General features: G+C 44.7%; 2 protein-coding genes across 8 annotated transcripts in view; one reads left to right on the forward strand and one right to left on the reverse strand.

The window, feature by feature from the left end:
- Positions 1 to 13,532, reverse strand: part of virma (vir like m6A methyltransferase associated) — a 33,201-nt gene extending 19,669 nt beyond the window's left edge. For 2 of the 4 annotated variants that reach the window (XM_083635256.1, XM_083635255.1), the window contains exons 1-11: positions 13,447 to 13,532; positions 12,311 to 12,423; positions 10,603 to 10,689; positions 9,402 to 9,450; positions 9,154 to 9,316; positions 8,259 to 8,378; positions 5,409 to 5,660; positions 4,117 to 4,847; positions 3,024 to 3,161; positions 1,428 to 1,654; positions 707 to 1,234 (exon numbers count right to left, since the gene is read on the reverse strand). In XM_083635256.1, the coding sequence (XP_083491382.1) occupies positions 707 to 1,234; positions 1,428 to 1,654; positions 3,024 to 3,161; positions 4,117 to 4,847; positions 5,409 to 5,660; positions 8,259 to 8,378; positions 9,154 to 9,316; positions 9,402 to 9,450; positions 10,603 to 10,689; positions 12,311 to 12,423; positions 13,447 to 13,509 (2,471 nt within the window). In that variant the 5' untranslated portion in view covers positions 13,510 to 13,532. The remainder of the gene's footprint in view (positions 1 to 706; positions 1,235 to 1,427; positions 1,655 to 3,023; positions 3,162 to 4,116; positions 4,848 to 5,408; positions 5,661 to 8,258; positions 8,379 to 9,153; positions 9,317 to 9,401; positions 9,451 to 10,602; positions 10,690 to 12,310; positions 12,424 to 13,446) is intronic. The other 2 variants (XM_083635257.1, XM_083635258.1) reach the window with 2 other exon arrangements.
- Positions 13,533 to 14,104: 572 nt separating this feature from the next.
- Positions 14,105 to 19,438, forward strand: part of esrp1 (epithelial splicing regulatory protein 1) — a 25,207-nt gene continuing 19,873 nt past the window's right edge. For 3 of the 4 annotated variants that reach the window (XM_083636241.1, XM_083636243.1, XM_083636244.1), the window contains exons 1-7: positions 14,105 to 14,429; positions 14,864 to 15,016; positions 15,555 to 15,671; positions 16,645 to 16,756; positions 17,336 to 17,515; positions 18,793 to 18,847; positions 18,944 to 19,054. In XM_083636241.1, the coding sequence (XP_083492367.1) occupies positions 14,298 to 14,429; positions 14,864 to 15,016; positions 15,555 to 15,671; positions 16,645 to 16,756; positions 17,336 to 17,515; positions 18,793 to 18,847; positions 18,944 to 19,054 (860 nt within the window). In that variant the 5' untranslated portion in view covers positions 14,105 to 14,297. The remainder of the gene's footprint in view (positions 14,430 to 14,863; positions 15,017 to 15,554; positions 15,672 to 16,644; positions 16,757 to 17,335; positions 17,516 to 18,792; positions 18,848 to 18,943; positions 19,055 to 19,438) is intronic. The other variant, XM_083636242.1, reaches the window with a different exon arrangement.

The following is a 19,438-nucleotide window of genomic DNA, read 5'->3' on the forward strand; positions in this document are numbered from 1 at the left end:
TTCCTGACATATTGCATTAACAAGAATGAAACGAGCAGTCATGAGGTCACAGTGACCTTGAACTTTGACCTTTGCCAAACAAAATCTAATCAGGTCGTTCTTGAGTCCATTTGAGGCAAATTTGAAGAAATTCCATCAAGGCGTTCCTGAGATATGGCATTTGAGAGGTCACAGTGACCTTGACCTTTGATCACCAAAATCTAATCAGTTCATCCTTGCATCCAAGTTGACGTTTGAGCCAAATTGGAAGAAATTGCGTCAAGGCGTTCCTCAGATATCACGTTAACGAACATCTGACGGATGGATGGACAACCCGAATCCATAATGCCTCTGGCCTGGCTATCGCCGGTGGAGGCATAAAAACATACAGAAAAACCAAGGGATACAGAAAGAGACAGTATGAGCCAGGCACACAGATAATATGGATGAGACGACCACGATAGGATTTGATATGTGATATGGGGCGTTCACGATTCAATACAACCCCGATACTAAATAGAAGTTGCAATCAACAAAGTATGACTATGCAGAATTATGTTAATTTCTGAGCCAAGCATATTTATAGCAATGGCATTGGCTTCCTATAATGTTAACTTAAATGTCATTACAAAGTGCAAATAATAATTATTGCAATATATACAATTTCGATATATCATCCCATCCATAACAAGCCAGTGAAGTTGGTGACAGACACACAGAGCCTCACCCCTGTCCGTCCTTGCTGTGGTGCTGGAGCAAGGTGAGGAGACAGGACAGGTTGTTGTCCAGGCTGAACACATGGGCCACAGCGCTGCGGCCCGTCTGGGTGAAGGTGATCAGGTAGAGGGCGTGGAGCATGCCCAGTACGTCTGCATTGTCGCCTTCCTCTAGCCCCGCCCCCCCCTCTCCTCCAGCGGCCACGTGGCTCATCAGCTCCGACACACTCTGGAGAGCGTGCAGCGCTTGCATCAGCCACACCCCCAAACCCTCTTCGCCCAGTGCGGGCCCTGTAAGAGCTCCCTCTCCCCCTGTGCACGTGGTCTCCTCGCCGTCGGCCTCTGCCACAGAGGCCAGGAGACGCAGCAGCAGGTTGGTGGGGGTGGGCTGGGCGAGCAGGAAGAGCAGACCTGACTGGGTGAGAGACAGGAAGCGCAGGAGCTCTCGGACAGCTTGGGTGACACCTAAGTGCCCGGCCGCCGCTGCCGCCGACAACACCACCGTCGTACTCTCCAGGAAGTGACGCGCATGCATGTACCTGAGAGGGAAGGAGGGGATGTCTCAAATCCACTCGATGAGTAACCACAACATGCATTGACATTTTAGACAGATGTTTGTGTACTCATGAGCCTGTATTCTCTACTTTGATATTCTGTACAGTGCTGTATTTATTTGTGTGTGTGTGCGTGCGTGCGTGTGTGTGTGTGTGTATATGTGTGTCCATGTAATACCTATACAGTGCTGGGTATGGATCGTCCCTCTCTTGTGGTCCTATGATTCTAGCATTTGTGGGGAAGGCCTTCCCAGGCGGCTGCACCATGGTGTGAGGTGCAGTCTCCAGCAGGTGATGTAATTCCTCTAGAACCCCTGCCAGCCTATCAAGCTCTGTCTCGCTCACAGGGGAGGAGCTTAGGGAGGGATCCTCCTCCATAGGGCTCTCAGCATCCTCCATCTCCTCCTGAGGATGATGGATAGTCAGCATAACTAAAAGATATACTCCTGGGGCCGGTTGCACCAAGTGGTCTTAACTATGCCTGGTCGTAACTCCTACGTCGGTCTTAGTTAAGACCAGTCTTTAGAGTGGATTTACGCCTGTTGCACCAACAGGGCTTACGTCTGGTCTTAACTACGCCGGTCGTAGCAATGCGCGTCCATGTGAATTGCCGGGGAATGCTCCCTGATTGGCCCAAAAATGTGCCTCGCGCCGTCACTGTGCCACTACGCTCACAGTCCACTACTGTATGTGCGTCACTACACCCTCCCTCCTCCCACCTCCTGTGGACGCTCCAAATGTAACGTTCCCAATTCTATGTATTAAATTCTTTCCTTTTTTTTTCTTTCTTTTTTCCCCGATTTTTTATCCCGTTTTATCCCCCATTAGTGCTCATTTGATTTCTCAATCCTGGTTGCTACTCCATCCTCTGCCGATCTGGGGAGAGCCGAGACTGTCTCCATGCTTCCTCCGAGACATGGGCAGTCAGTCAGCCGCTTCTTTTCACCTGACAGAGGAAGCTTCACCGGTAGGACATAGCACGTGGGAGGTTCACGCTATTCCAACCAGTTCCCCTCCCTCTGAACAGGCGCCCTTAACGACCAGAGGAGGAACCACACTAGCAACCAGGATATTGCATGTTTTTGAGAAGGGGGTTCCTATATGAAGGAAACCCCCGGGAGGCACGGGGAGAACATGCAAACTCCACACAGAAAGGCCCTTTTGCCGACCCCACCCGGGCGGTGGGCACTCGAGGACATGCAGACGGGCACGCATTCCTTCAGCGTTCACCTCGTCCCCAGGTGAGAATCGAACCCACGACCTTCGAGCTGTGAGGCGATAGTGCTTACCACTGCACCACCGTACCTCCCTATATGTATCCCTATGTATTGAATTCTAAAAAACGACCCTCAACATTTGGGAAGGCTAAGCCACACAACTAGTTCGTTATAATCGAACGTCATGCTTCGAAGGCGACTTTACGATGATGAGGACGGTGAGGACTCAATCACAGGTCTCCGCTGATAGACTACCACGGAGATCTCAGGCATAGGCACAGCTGGGCTGCTCCACCCCCACGGAGCTTGCTCGAGTATAATGAACCCAATTACGCCTCCTCCTGACCAGGCGTAATATTTACGACCGGTCTTAGTGAGAAAAAGGCTTACGCCGTGTTGGTGCAACCGGCGTAGCTGTTAGGTCGTAAAGTTACGACCAACTTAGCTTAAGACCAGTCGTAAGACCACTTGGTGCAACCGGCCCCTGGTGTAATAAATCGGCACTCTGTGTGTGTGTGTGTGTGTGTGTGTGTGTGTGTGTGTGTGTATGCATGTACCTGTTGTGGCTCGCTCCATGCTGCTGCTGCACGCTGTAGGTCAGTCAGTACCTCATACACATGGCTTTTCTGTAATACGGCGTTGCCGGCTGTTACAACCCGCACTGTCTCTTCACGCAGGAACAGCTGGACTAACCGCTGCAAGGGACAAACAGCCACGTCTATGCTCAGTGACACAAGAAGGTAAAAAAGCACGCACATCCAAACATTGAATAACCAGGTGCAGGACCGAAGTGCAAGTGAAAATGAGAAAAATAGAGTCTGCACACTAGTCAGTCTTACCTTTCCATTGTTTTCTTCTTGATATTGCAATTCATCATGACGGTTTACACCTGATGCTCCAGTCATGTGATATTCAAGTTGTTCTGATCTCTTGACACTGCAGTTTTTTTTTACCTGTTTGACTAGTGTGTATGATAATCTGTAGTACACTTTGGTAGCATTGCATTACATTGGTAAATAGCGTGCGACTTTGTGTGTGTATATTGTAAGTATTTTTCCTATTTTTAAGTTAACAGTACCCTTATACATCTTTTTACTATGTATACGATGTGTATCACATGATCAGTCAGGTGACGCCTGTCAAGGTATTTGAGCGTGTGTCTCTGTACTTGTTTCATGTCTGAGGAAGGGCTTTGCCCAAAACGTCACATTTGGTGGTGATACCAATACATTTTGGGAGCAGCAGTGACTACTATGCTCAGTGACAGACATCGCAAAGAAATACTTCATAAAATCTGTTTTACTAGTCAGTGTTTTCTGATTTTTGCTCTTGTAAATGTGGGGGGTGAGAGTGGGAATAATCTTGGTTCTGTGACTCTGGGCAGGGCTTCTGGGCTCATTCCAAGATCAGTTCTACAAGCAGTTTAAGAATTTTTATATTTAGAGCAATGACATATTGACAAATGGGCAGTAATTGCAACTGTATTTTTTCCAGTCTGAGCACCACGGCCAAATGATGAATTTTTATTTATATTCTTTAGTTGAGGGGAAATGTTCAAGCTGTGGGGAAAACCCAGCTAAATGAAGGTAAAGGAACAAAATGAAACATACTAAGAGAAGATTTACTGGAATGCAACTTTGTGCCTCTAACCTGATAGCCACTCTTCCCCGACTCTCTGGCCTGTAGGAAGGCCACCACTCCTGCAGGGGCGCTAGTCAGGGCATCCAGAGCTCTCAGGATACTCAGCTTCAATGTGGAAGAGACATGGTCCCCATGGAGCAGCTCCAGCAGCAGGCCCAGAGCCCCCTCACGCAGCAGTGCTGTGAGACCCTGTGGGCACTCTGCCAGGTGAGATGCTAGCTTGGCACCAGCTTTCAGCTGTCTGACGTTAAGAGCAATTGGCTGTGTGAGAGCAATCTCCATACTCAGGGCTTGGAGAGCCCACTGGACTAGAGCTCTTATAACATCCTGCAGCTCCCCCTCTCCCTGTTTAATGAAATAGCCCAACCCTTTGGTGAGTAGTCCTGGGGCCTCCTCCAGAGCCGTGACCCAGCGAGCATCTCTGTCTTCTCCTATGCAGGCCAGGAGTTCTCTCAGCTGGTTAACAGCCTCAGTCCCCTCTCCACCCCCTGCCCCCTCTGTACCACCAGGATCCCTGGGCTCCTCCACACTGGCCTTCGCCAGCTGGGTATCGAAACGTGTTTTGTATGGAGGGGTGAAGAAGAGCAGAGGCCTGAGTTCTCGCTCATAAGGGTCGTACTGGACTGGTGGGACAGACGCCAGGTCCTCAGGAGTGTAGTCCTCAAAGCTGGTGGGCAGCTTGAAGCTACCGTTATCCAGGTCATCCTCATCACTGGAAATTTGCTCGTAGCCATCATCACCTGGCCGGGCAGAAGAGAGAAGAGGGGGAACATTTGACCAAGTTAATCTACTATGAACAAGATGCTCAAGATACAAAGATTTAAATGATTTAATGAAAACGTGTGTGCAATAAGGAGGAGAGCAACTATCTTCTTGCTTATTCACAAATGCATACACTGACAGACCTACTCACACAACAGCAGCTTCACTCCAAACATGCAGGGTTAGTTAGTTAGTTTGACATGCAGGGTGTGGCCACAACACAAGCATCAGCCATGGCTGTGAGGGTGTGTTATACATGGCTGCCACCTGTGGGTTTGATCTTAAAGCCTTCAGGATAGCCTGGGCTGGGCCACCTGTGGGTTTGGAGCATCCAGCAGTCACAGATGGAGGCAGCATGCCCGAGTACACACTCTTCTCTTTTGGACTGTCACCCAGTCCCGAATGGACCCTGCTCCCTTGGCTGTTATACCTGTAGATAGGCCAGTGATGGCTGCAAATTGTTTAATACCCATGGGTTAGGGAGTAGGGGTCCATTTGGGATTGCAGACTATCCTGCTCTCACAAAAGAACTCCCCTACCTTCCTCCATCTCCTCTTCCTCACCCTCCTCTTCTTCCTCCTCTTCCTCGGGAGCGCTCCCCTCTGTCCGTGCATCTTCTTCCTCCTCGGGCTCCTCCTCCTCCTCCTCTACCTCCTCCTCTGGCTCGGCGTCTGAGTACGGCTCGTCAGCGGGCAGCGACCTCTCGGGTGACACGGCCTCCAGGTAATCCTCACGCCCCTCGCATGGCTCTTCTTTGACCACGCCCACTGTAGCTGTAGCTGTAGCTGTAGCTGTCACAACACAGACCAGAGGGCTCCCCGTTAGTTGTCATGGCAACCGCAGGAGCCACAACACCCAGATAGGAGCATATATAAACATACACACAAATCATCAACCCATTGATACCTGATGCAGCATTTGCGTGTATATCCCTCATTTGTGTGTGTATCCCTTTAACCTCTTCTAAAGCCACCTATTTCTGAAGAAAATTGTGAAAATGACATACCCAAACTAAAATGCTTACTGTGGCTGAACCGCTAGGGTTACAGACAACTGCCTGACCTCTTCTGAAAGGTAAGACTTTGGAGTTTATGTTCCAAGTGTCAGAATGACTATGTGTTACTGACCCTGAGTAACACCAGCTCAAACACAGTGGTTGATTCTCGCCTAGAATAAAAAACACTTTTAGAGTGTAAACAGTTACCTGTGGTTGTTGTATTTATGGCTAGAAACCCAATGGAGACATAGCCACAGGCCTTACCACATCCCAACTCAAAGAAGATGAAAAAATACCAAAACATGAGTATTTGGCAGTGGTTTTTGTAGGGAGATACCTAGGCGGATTTCCAAAAAGCCATTATAAAAAGCCATTTGAAAAAGCCAAATAATCTGAAATGTTGTCTTTGTCTTTGTACAAAGACAGCTATAACTTCTGCTGGGTTGATCTGATCTGAAAAAGGAAGACATGGTTCGATGCGCAAGATTCAGCCGGTTAATTTGGTATGTAGCATGAACAGTATTGTTCAGAATTAACTACCGTACCTAATTAATCACATAAATGACAGATGAACAGCAAAAAATCTGAAACGTAACGCCAGGGTTACGGTGCCATGCAAGACCGCGTCACGCGGTCTTAAAGGGATACACACACAAATGCTGCATCAGGTATCAATGGGTTAAGAAAGAAAAGCATGAGCCTACTTATACAAATGAAAATCAAGGAAATCAATGTAGGAGGTTCACTAAATATAGCCATCAAATTTAAACAACCATTTATGCTGCATTCAATTATAACTAACCCCAAGAGACAGACTCTTAATTCGAGGAGACTAACACTTTTTACAGAGAAATCCCACAATATCATCATTAGGAAGGCACGCAAATAAGCCAGCTTTGCCTTTTTAAAAGAGAACTGTGCTTTTATACAGCAAGCCGTCTTTCCAAAAGAAAAAGAGGTGTGATGTTCTATTGTTATAATGGAGATGTTAAAGCGGCATTCAGCGATGTTTTTGTGTCAAAATAAGTGTTAAATGGCTCTATATTCTGACAGCAATCACTGAAATAGAGTGTTTGGTCAGTAACTTGGAACTCCCAACCCCCCCGCTGTCCTCTATCTCTCTCCTGTAGCCCTGCAAGCCGGGCGGACGTATCTCCACAACCCTAACTCGTTGAGACTCACAGGTGGCGGCATTGGATTCGGCGTGAAAAAATACATATAGCCCTTTAGAGGCATCGCGATATCACCTTCCGTTTCCCAGAATATTTCAACGATTCTCTGATTGGATAGTGGGAGGTTGACGGCAAATTTTGATCCAATCAGAGAAATGTTTACATTTTCTCGGAAACGGAAGGTCATATCGCGATGCCTGTAAAGGACTATGTATTTTTTCACCCCGAATCCAACACCACCATCCGTGAGTCTCTGCGAGTTACGGTTGTGGAGATACATCCACCCTGCTTGCAGGGCTACAGGAGAGAGATAGAGGACAGCGGGGGGTTGGGAGTTCCAAGTTACTGACCAAACACTCTATTTCAGTGATTGCTGTCAGAATATAGAGCCATTTAACACTTATTTTGACACAAAAACAACAGCTGTACCTACTTGCTTTGGCGAAGACGCCGAGTATTAGAGCCGAGTATCTTATAGCCGCCCGCCTAGTAGGTCTATTGTAAGATTGTGGGTGGTTTTCAGGAGAGACTGACGGAACAGAGGGATTCGTCGCAGAGGGATTTGATCATTTAGATGCAAAAAGGGGGGGAAACTGCTGCTTATCATGTCCGTTAATTTAGCCTACTAATAACAATGTCGTTTGAGCTTAAATAATATACTAGATAATATAGCCACTACTCATAAACTGTGTAGGCACAGAGGATTCCTCCTGTCCCTCCTGTTGCAGCCTTGCTTTTTGATTCTACAGTAATCTCATGTCAAGCCATTTCACTTAATTATTTCTGGGATGGCCGTAAGGACAAATCTATAATCCTATAATATTCCATATAATACTCTTGATAGTGGCACTCAAGCATGAGTTAGTGAACATATCATGGTATTTTCATCTTCTGTAGGAACCTATCACTATAATATTCCTATAGGAGAGCCTTCTCCTTAGTCTTCCTGTCATTTTATGAATGAGCTTCCCGTCTTGCCGGTTCACCCTTTTACACAGACGTCGATTCGGCGCGGTTACTGCCGGAATGAAAGGCGGAACAAAATGACCCCCCCCCCCCCCCCCCATTCCGTAGACAGGATGGCAAGGCGGAATAACAGACGTTGGTCCATGGCTTGAACAGGCTAGGTAAAAGGGGCGTTTGCCACTCCTGGTCAGTCTTGTGGTAGCACTGCAGTGGCTGATATATTGTAATACACAAAACATATGTACAGTTCTGACCTGTCACTGGAACCGGCTCCTCCTCATCATCATCTGGGGGTGGAGGGCCAGGTGGGGTGCGAGGCCCTCGAGGCGCCGGTCTGGGTGGACTGCCATTGTACTGGTCATCCTTTTCCCACTCTTGAGAGACAAACAGGAACAAGTAGAGAAGAATTAGGACACAAAGTGCAAAGAGGCGTAAGTAAAAAGGTGCAGAACAGGGGAGGGGTGACGTGTTTGGTTTTCAGGAAGTAGGTGTAAAGGCAGGTAAAGTAGGTGTAAAGGCTTTCAGGAAGTAGGTGTAAAGGCAGGTAAAGTAGGTGTAGAGGCTTTCAGGAAGTAGGTGTAAAGGCAGGTAAAGTAGGTGTAAAGGCTTTCAGGAAGTAGGTGTAAAGGCAGGTAAAGTAGGTGTAAAGGCTTTCAGGAAGTAGGTGTAAAGGCAGGTAAAGTAGGTGTAAAGGCTTTCAGGAAGTAGGTGTAAAGGCAGGTAAAGTAGGTGTAAAGGCTTTCAGGAAGTAGGTGTAAAGGCAGGTAAAGTAGGTGTAAAGGCTTTCAGGAAGTAGGTGTAAAGGCAGGTAAAGTAGGTGTAAAGGCTTTCAGGAAGTAGGTGTAAAGGCAGGTAAAGTAAGTGTAAAGGCTTTCAGGAAGTAGGTGTAAAGGCAGGTAAAGTAGGTGTAAAGGCTTTCAGGAAGTAGGTGTAAAGGCAGGTAAAGTAGGCGTAAAGGCTTTCAGGAAGTAGGTGTAAAGGCAGGTAAAGTAGGTGTAAAGGCTTTCAGGAAGTAGGTGTAAAGGCAGGTAAAGTAGGTGTAAAGGCTTTCAGGAAGTAGGTGTAAAGGCAGGTAAAGTAGGTGTAAAGGCTTTCAGGAAGTAGGTGTAAAGGCAGAAGAGCTGGGGCTTTCAAGTCAACCATGCCCACCTTGCTTGATGATCCTCTTGGGTCCACTTTGTTGTTGCGGCGGTGGGGGTGGTGGAGGAGGGGGCGAGGCTTGCTCGTGCCCATGTGAGCGCTCTGCTGTTCCATACACTGCCACAGTCAGAGAGGTGTACCAGCCACGCAGCACAAGGCCATCAGTGTTCACCTGCACACACAAACCCATGAGTTTACTTTACAAATCTACAGAACAAAGATAAAATATCACTTTTAAGGGCATTAGATGACTTTACCTTCCCACTGGGTCTGAAGATGATGGACTTGTTCTCATCGTATTCCAGACTGAGGGGAGAAAGCAAGACGGGACAGATTAGAACCACAGTGCCACTCCAATAACTACAGGGCACTGTAGGTAGAATAACTTGCTTAATATGTTTGTTTGTTGTTTGTCTTAGGTCATGTGTTTGATTTCCCAAATGCTATTTTGAAGGCAGATGAAGGCAGCCTAATTGTTATGGGCTTAAAAAAAAAGTCTACTGGCAGAAATCCCAGTCTGATCACTACTAAAACTGATCAGCTCACTCAATTTCAGCTAGGGCTGGGCAATAAGGTTGAAATCAATATCTTCTCGATAATCATAAGGATTTATCTCAATATCAATATCAGAATATGATTCCTGTATGCAAAATCACGTTAGGCTAAATAATCAAATTAATGTTCATCTCAATGAACCGAATGGTAATGTGTTCGGTGTGATGTCAAACAAAACTGAAATTTTCTAATTATAATAATCACGCTAATACATAATTTAATCAGTGTTTTAAGTAAGATTTGCTTGTCATCATCAATTTAGACAGCAGAAAAGTGTGTCACAATATTAAAATATCTTAATCTCATCACGATATGATTCCACTGAAAGACGATTATAATATAAACGATAATATTGAATTATCGCCCAAACCTAATTTCAACCAAATCCATTTTTCAGAATCTCTTTCTGAAAACAGAGAGGGAGCGATGGGGGAAAAATAACTTCTTCCAACTTCACTTCATAATAACTGGGGCATCTATAGGTCACCATTTTAAACACCTCTTGCACAATGGACAAGTCTAAATATAAAGCTTAAATATAAGCTTACGCTTACTACATGCTCTACACCTAAGCTATTTCATCAGGACCTCCAAGTATTATCATGTCCTTTTCAGCTACTGTGTGGGTGGGGTTGAGTTTCTGGAGAGACCAGTTAGCTAGCAAAAGAACAAAGACAGCTGACTGCACGTACACACCCCTCTGGCCCTGCGGTGAGAAAAGGACTCAGATGCTACCATGACTGGTTCTACAGGTGAGACCGACACCTGCTTCTTAAGCCATTTTGAGATTTGTACAAATGCTCCACCAGACCAGGAAATACAGAGACAGAGAGAGAAAAGATGGGAGGGGCTGAATTAAAGGAATACAGAAAGAAATAAGGGGAGAGTGTAAACCATTCTGACCTGCCCAATCTGTGGAAGGTGGGGCTGTTTGGTTTGGTGACGTTGTTGAAGAACAGCTCCAGTTGGAAAGCATGAGGAGATGTCTCCCTGGAGACACAGACACACACATACAGTTAGGACTCCCATTGTGTCCAGAAAGCTTCATTGGTGACTAACAGTGTTTTTTCCCTTCATATTAGGTACAATTGCTTTGTACCATGCCACTGCCTGAGTACGCTTGCCCCATCTCAGCTTTCACAATAATGTTGTTCCGTGCCCGAGTACACTTAGGAGGCTTTCACATCAGGCACCCGGGCCTGGATCAGAGTACCGTAAATTCCGGACTATAAGCCGCACCTTTTTTCCCGTTTTTTGGGCTTTTTTGGCCCCTGCGGCTTATATAACGGTGCGGCTTATCTATGGATTTTTTCAAAAAAAAAAAAAAAAAAAAAATCTCTCTTTTTTAGCACTCTTTCTAACTATAAATCCTATATAACTATAATAAGTTTTAATTTCCTCTCTTGCCCTCTTTTCACCACACTGTATGACACTGTGTGCACTGTAAAAAACAACACAGGTGGTGTTGTGTTATGTTGTTTTGTTGAAATGTTAATAAATGGGAGCTTCCTCAAACAGCCATCTCTTTCCCGACAATCCCCTCTGTGCATGAACCCTTACATATGGTAATTAAACATTAAAACACAATAAAAAAAAATAAAAAAAAATACCATTAAAACACCCGCGGCTTATAGTCCGGTGCGGCTTATATAAGAAAAAAATAGTCAACTTTGCAGGTGCGGCTTATACACCGGTGCGGCTTATAGTCCGGAATTTACGGTACACTTGACTCCAAAATCCAGTTTGTATTAGAGATGTAACGGTATGAAAATTTCACGTCACGATTATCGTGACCAAAATTACCACGGTTATTGTATTATCACGGTATTCGTAAAGAATTGCTGAAAAATGTTCAAAAAAATACTGAGACTCACTGAAATCATTTCTCCAAGGCTGCACGTTTGCATCTGGGAGACGGTTGCCAACTTTGGTTGATGATGGACAGTATTTATTTACCATGTTTTTAAAAGCACTGTAATCACGGTACCACAGTTTTAATGATAATGAAAATTTGAAAGGGTACGGTTATCATAAGGAATTTTATCCCAGTTATCATTAAAACCGGTTATCGTTACATCCCTAGTTTGTATTAGTGTTTTGGTATAGTAGTTTTCACACCTGATGTGAAAACAGTACCCGCGTACACGTGAACTGTACTCGTGGACCTGGGTACGGTTTGTTGATCCGTGCCTGGGTAGGGACAGTACAGTACATACTCTTCACACTAATCAAACTAATTGGACTTCAGAGTCAAGTGTAGTCAGATCTGGGCCTGGGTCCCTAATGCATCAACATGACACAGAGGCCTGATCTGCTCAGGTCTGTACAGCGTTTATCATCAAGACCATTCAGTAAAATCATTACATCACAGATTACCCAACAGGCTCAGTGGGAACCAGGGCTACCTCAACAATAGAGCTCAGGTGTCGCACTCTTTCATTCATTCATTCAGTGGGCCTCTCAATTTCTTACAGGCACACACATACACCTCAACATCCATATAGCAAACAAACATCTCCAGAGGGAGTATATTGCAAGCAATGCAGTAAAGGTAACCGTTCACCATGCCGCTGTATGTGTGTGTGTGTGTGTGTGTGTGTGTAACTCGTACCCAAATGCCCTGCTGTCGGGTAAGCCACTGTGTGCTTTGATTCCTGGAGGAATGACCCGCACCTCGGTGATCAGAACCCCGCAAGGAAACCGCACCACATCAATGTTGGTTAACTGAAGAAAATGTATAACAATACACAATAGTAATATTAACATAATCTATGGTAATAACATTTTGGACACAAGTCATTAACATGTAAAATGTACAGAATATATATAGGATAACGCAGCAGTCCTTTCTGATACAGACAGGTGACGACTTAAAGGAAAAACCAACATAAAGTGTCGTAGTAAGGTGTTGGACCACCACGTGCCAGCAGAACAGCTTCAATGTGCCTTGGCATTGATTCTACATGTCTCTGGAACTCTACTGGAGGGATGGAATACCATTCTTCCAAAAGATATTCCCGCATTTGGTGTTTTGGTGATGGTGGTGAAGAACGCTGTCACATCGGTCCAAAATTCCCCATAGGTGTTAAATTGTGTTGGAATCTGGTGACTGCGAAGGCCATAGCATATGATTCACATCTTTTTCATACTCATCAAACCATTCAGTGACCACTCGTGCCCATTGTCATCCTGGAAGAGGCCACTCGCATCAGGATAGAAATGTTTCATCATAGGATAGGTGATCACTCAACAATTTTGTATTGATTTGCAGTGGCCCACCCTTCCCAGTTCACACAAATGATTCACCTATGCACCAAGCATTCAGTCTTCTAACGTTAACGTTACAGATTTTCATTTAATTGGTCACCCGTCTGTAGTACCACTACCTAACAAAGTTGTAACTTTAGTTGACAATAGCAAACGTTAGCTGGCTAGCTAACTTAGCAAACAACAAACTGCTCGCGGTTGGCAAAGAAAATAGCTGCACGGAGCTCCGTGATACGGTCAATAAAACACGTTAAAATGATATTGTACAGCCCAAATTATACATTTGCAAGTGTGCAATGCAGTGAGAGTTGTCTAATGTTAACGTTCTGAACAAGGTAGAATTGCTATCGTTAGCTAAAGCTAACATTATTAGCTATGAAGTTCAGGGCTGCTTCGTTCTCCAAAGCTTATAATTAGCTACACCAACTGTGCGCGGCTGACGCTGACGTCTATGAAATGCACAGATTGGGGAAACTTTACCTCTGCACTTTGATGTTTAAATGTATCAAGAAAGAGAAGCTCCGTTGAAGTGTCCCCCGCCATCGTTCGCTGTTGTGGCTCGAGCGGGCCGGGGTTAGGTTAGGTAAATTTCCGCATGTGTGTGAATACTTCCGGAGCACGCTCGGTTGTGCGCGTGCACGGCGTGTACTGGAGCACGCACAGTCACACACAGCTACAACCTGCCATGCACCCTGCACCAAATGTATCAGTGAAATTCATATTTTTGGGCCATATCAGCTTATGAAGTCGATCGGCATCATGAAACTTTAAACTTTTTATTTTTTACCAAATAATGATGATACATATTCTGTAGGCTGTTGATGGGTTCCCTCGGCAACATTGTGGTGTGGAAAAAGTAAAATGATAGAAAACTGATATAGGCCTATATCCTTATAACGTGTCTTACAATATGATTTATAATATGTCTATGATGTTTGGCATGGTCCTCGTAGGTGCGTGGAGCTGTAAAAAATAATAATGCGAGCTATTTTACATTTTTAATTGTCGCGTATAATGCCACGTCCTAATCTGAAAGCCACCTGAAACTGGGAGGGGGCAGGTAGGGAGTCACGTGGTCGCACAGGTAGATGCACTACAAAAAAAGAGGAACATTCAGCCATTACTCCGCGATGGTGACTGCGGGAGGCTTTACATAAATTTCTCACGCAACGAAATCTGGAGTTATTGAGCTCACCTATGCGCCTTGGTGTCAAAGTGTAGGTGGTTATTCCTCTCGGATCCCACACCTACTTTCTTTTCGGTGTAGCTTTAGTTCGCTTTCTTTCACTCCGTGTAGTATTAGACTCGCTTTTTGTTGTATTTGTCTTCAGATGACGGCGCAGGTAGACTACCTGGTGGTGTTGTTCACCACCACATCTGGCGCGAGCGGTGACCTGCTGGGATCTGACGAGAAGGAGCTCGTGCGGTTGGTTTGGCAGCTGCTGGATGTAAAGAACAAGAAGGTAAAAACTTTCAAAACAGTGATTATGTATAGTATTGGTGTATGAAAGCACGGCACGGGTAGACTTTCTAACTATAATGTAAAATACAGACAAAAATCTATTATAATTATAGAGTAGCGTTGAGCTATTCTGCAAATAAAATGGTGGGTCAACTGAGTCTTATGTGGGTTTATCCTCCACTATACATCCCTGTTACAAACCGAGTCTATAGGTCTTGACATTATTCACTAAATTATTAAGGAAAACGTGCCTTTGTTTGATAATGTAGGCTATTGTGTCGACTATAAGACATTTAAACTGAATTTCTATTGTTCTGATGTAGGCTACATCTTTTATATAGCTAAAATAGTCTAAAATATATGACATGAGCCCACAAGCCTTCAAGTTTGTAGTCTAGTTTCAAGTCTGACATGTTTGTTGGCTCTCTGAACCAGTTGGGCAAGGTGAATGAGCTCTTGATTCAGCCTGAGCTCTCAGACCTGACAGAAGAAAAGGAGGATGGGGTGGAGGCCAGCATGGACGGAGAAGACGGATCCACTGCAGATTGTGTCTCTACAGCCACAAACCTTGAGAATGCATTAAACCAGGTATTAACCTCTCTGTAGTCATGGAAATATGCAATACCTATATTACTTTATAATGAATGCCCTGTTGGCATATATTAGTTATTAAATCATTTATTCCACCTGTTTAAGCATATGTAAACACACAGCAAAGGTAAGTGTATCAGGGAATCAGCAACTATTGGAAGCTTATGATGAACAGTTTGAATGAAGTGAGCGGTCACTCTCATGGAGAAGTCAGTTAAGTGATAAGGCAGTATAGATCTTTACAGCCTACAACATGTAAATTAACTAATTTACATAGGGAATTGGAGAAAATACACAAAAGAAGACAGACTGCTGAAAATTATCCAGAAAAAAAGGTAGTAATAATAATAAGCAATGTCAGTCTGGGTCATTTCTAATCGAAGTCACAGTAAGACCGCTCAGTTCTAATCATTGGATTCACCTAAGTCAGCAAACATTTGCCATCCCTGATGCTAGAATATAAAGTCATTTTTGATGTCTTCTCTAATTGTTTTATTCTTCTTCTTCTGTGGTGTTTCATGCCTCGTCTTTGCAGTTCCATCTGAGAATGACAAACGAGGTGAACAGCGCGGGGGCAGGCACGTCAGTGTGTTTGTGTACGGACGGACAGCTCCACATCCGTCAAGTAATCCACCCCGAGGCGGCGGGCAAGGTGAGCAAGCCTCACAGACAAGACAGACGGCAGACAGGATGTTCGCTGGTGCGGGAACCTTCAGCCACAGAGGCATGTGTCAGCACCATGCTCTCATTTGGATTTGATGTTGCGGTGAAAGTTGAGCCTCATTAGACTATCATTCATGCAAATTTCTGTAATGACACACACCCATACACGCGCGCGCACGCACACACACACACACACACACACACACACACACACACACACACACACACACACACACATACAAACACAGCCACTCAATGCCGCCTATCAAATTCCCACACATATCACACCGAGTTAGGTGTTGCACAAAACAGAGCCACGGTGGGTTGACTGCGTACTCTGTTGGCTTGAGCAAATATACAGCAATATGATGGCAATAAAAAAGGCAGCACCTGTGATGAGGCCATGCCACCCAGCTGTTGCTGTGACACACATTCACATCCTTCTCCTTGTCTTTGACAGTGGAATCCGCTTCTAGTGATCAACCGCTTATATTGATCAAAAAGCATTCCTATACACATCCTGTTGAAATCATTCTCATATAGTGATCGATACGCTTACAGTGATCACTTTGGGCCTTCTCGCACCTTTAAAACGACAGTAATTTTATTATTATTTTTACTGACAACAAACAGCCAAAAATGAGCCAACGAGATACAGCAGCGATACTTGCTGCATGTCCCTCTGTATATGGAGACATCGACTACTGTATGGATTTTTAAAGTCAATAACATTCCTTTACTGTGTATGTACTGGATTCATGTAATACATATATACATGTCAATTAGATGGTAATCTGCATGAGAAATAAAGAAAAAGGAAAAAAATCTGTTATAATGATCATCCGCTTATAGTGATCAATTTGACCCGTCGCAAGGTGATCACTATAAGAGGAGTGCACTGTAGTATTATTATTATTATTTGTTCTCACTGTGGGCTGACCTGGACTCTCCTCCCGCTCTAGAACATCATGGTGCCAGAATGTTTCTACTCGTTCTTTGACCTGCGGAAAGAGTTCAGGAGGCACTTCCCCACGTCCGACCTGAAGGCTTTGGACGTCTACTTCATGGCAGAGTGTATCCTTTTCACTGTCACCCGTTTGCATGTGTTGTGCCAGGGGCTATGTGTTCTACTGTGTATGCGTTGCATGCTAAACTGTATTGTCCATCAGTAGTGACAAGGAGATGTGGTGGTGAGCACATGCATGCAGTCAGTAATACACAGGTAAAACACACACATTAGAAGTTCATAAGCCACGGGGTGTTGGCTGCAAGACTAGAGGTTTTGAAATGCAAATAGGGAAACAATGGCAAGCGCCTAGTGAAAGAGTGTGTGTTTAGCCAACAGGGCTAGCCCCACACACCCACTGGAACAGGAGAACTAACATTTCTCTCTCTCTCTCTCTCTCTCTCTCTCTCTCTCTCTCTCTCTCTCTCTCTCTCTCTCTCTCTCTCTCTCTCTCTCTCTCTCTCTCACACACACACACACACACACACACACACACACACACACACACACACACACACACACACACACACACACTACCTCACACACCACACACATACACTTTTTGGTCTCCCCCACCTGTGGGAAAGATAATATTTGTGGCTGTGTTCCTCTGCTGTGGTATCTCTCCTTGACTGCTCCCTCCTCAGCTCTGAATGTACCTGTTGACCCTCCAGCCATGTTGGGTTCGTCAGACATGTTGGATCCGTCAGCCATGTTGGATCCGTCAGCCATGTTGGATCCGTCAGCCATATTGTCCCCAGAATCGGCAGTACAGCAGGTCCAGATTATGGCCAGCATGATCCTTTCCCTGCTTTCTGAGCCCCTATGTGAGTGCCACATATTATATTATATTACACAATGTGAATATGAGTCAAATGTTAACAAGTGTAATGACTCCAGTTTCAGATGCAGTATATGTTTACACAGCTAACAGCAGAAGAGTGTGCCACACAACTTAGAAGAGAACTGCTAAGAGAATAGTGGAAGCATTAAGTGATCATATTCATTTAGAGGGGAAACACATCATTACTTGAAGTTCATCATGCCATATACTGTATCTAAAATATAGATATATATATATATATATTTTTTAATATTTTTCTTTTTTGGATTTCCCCCTCATTTTCTCCACAATTGTACTTGGCCAATACGAGGGATCAGTGTTGGTAAACAAACGGCAGCTTATAAATGGGACCCTATGGAGCCAGCCTTGAGTGTCTCGCGCTAGCAGGCTGTGCTTTTTACTAAATTCACTTCATTTTAAAAACTTTGACAGTTCACATAACTTTAACACAACATACCGGTACATATGTTATACATCAGACACTGAGTTACTTCTGCTCTCACTCAGAATGTCAAGTCAAGTCAAGTTTATTTGTATAGCCCTAATTCACAAGCATGTCTCAGAGGGCTTCACAGAAAATATGACTAGCTAATTCTAGCTGACACAACAGTAGCAAATTACAGTAGTAATAATAACACATTGAACAATTGATAGAGAAATATAGAAAATATAGAAATATAGGATAGCATGGGTGCCATGCTTTAGGGTAGAATGGGTGCCATGCTACCCTAAAATATAAGTGATGTGCTGTATCGTTTCTGAGATATGGCATTATCTGGGTGTTGTAATGTCGCACTGCTTCGTCCTATTCCGCCTGCTGTCCCGGCCATTGCTCCACCCCCTCTGCTGATCTGGGGAGAGTTGTAGACTAACACATGCTTCCTCCGATACATTTGCCAGCCGCTTCTTTTCACCTGACAGCGAGGGGTTTCACAGGCAGGGACATGTAGCGTGTGGGAGGATCACATTATTCCCACCAGTTCCCCTCCCCGCTGAACAGGCGCCCCTGATCGACCAGAGGTGGCACTAGTGCAGCGACCAGGACACATACATGTACTCTTAATCTGGCTTCCAACCCCACAGACATGGCCAATTGTGCCTGCATGGACAAACAAACCTGCGACCTGCTACCTTTTCATTTTTGGGTGAACATATCCTTTAAGTTACCTGAGATATGTTAGTTTCAGGTTTGTGCTATCACTTTTTCAAAAGGTGAATATCTCATTTTGGAAGCCAAACTCAATTGCTTTGCGTTTACAGGTCACACATTTTCTCACCCAGAGAGAGTGAGTGAGAAGTTTGAGACTGGGACTTGGTGAGTAAACTTCCAAATAAATCTTTTTGTATGCAGGCTCTGAAGTCTGCTCCAAATCCACTCCTCCTGTGCTCATTCCACTGTGTTTGTGTGTAGCAGTAAGATGGAGAAAGTGTGTGACAACACTGTGATCAGAGCCAGAGGGTTGCCATGGCAGTCTTCTGACCAGGACATCGCTCGATTCTTCAGAGGACTCAATATTGCCAAGTACGTTGTTGGTGTTTAAAGGAACGCCGATTTTCAACCAGCTTTCTATCATTGCAAAATCAGTAGTTTATCCGAAAACTGTAAAAGGTTTTGAAGTCATTCAATGACTTCAAAACGGTTTACTGTCAAACTAAACAAATCACTTAGTTTGACAGTTATTGAGAGTTGATTCGAGTTAAGTTGTGGACCAGCGATGTCGTTTGTGCATGAATGACTTCACTGGTCCACAACTTAACTCAAATCAACTCTCAATAAGTGTCAAACTAAACGAATGACTGCAAAACGGTTTAGTTTTCTGATATGCTACTGAGTTTGTAATGATACACAAAGCGGGTTGAAAATCGACGGAGTGTTCCTTTAAAGGCACGCTTATTTATGAAGGTT

The sequence above is a fragment of the Poromitra crassiceps genome (genome assembly GCF_964638095.1).
Source record: "Poromitra crassiceps genome assembly, chromosome: 1".
Classification (NCBI taxonomy): domain Eukaryota; kingdom Metazoa; phylum Chordata; class Actinopteri; order Beryciformes; family Melamphaidae; genus Poromitra; species Poromitra crassiceps.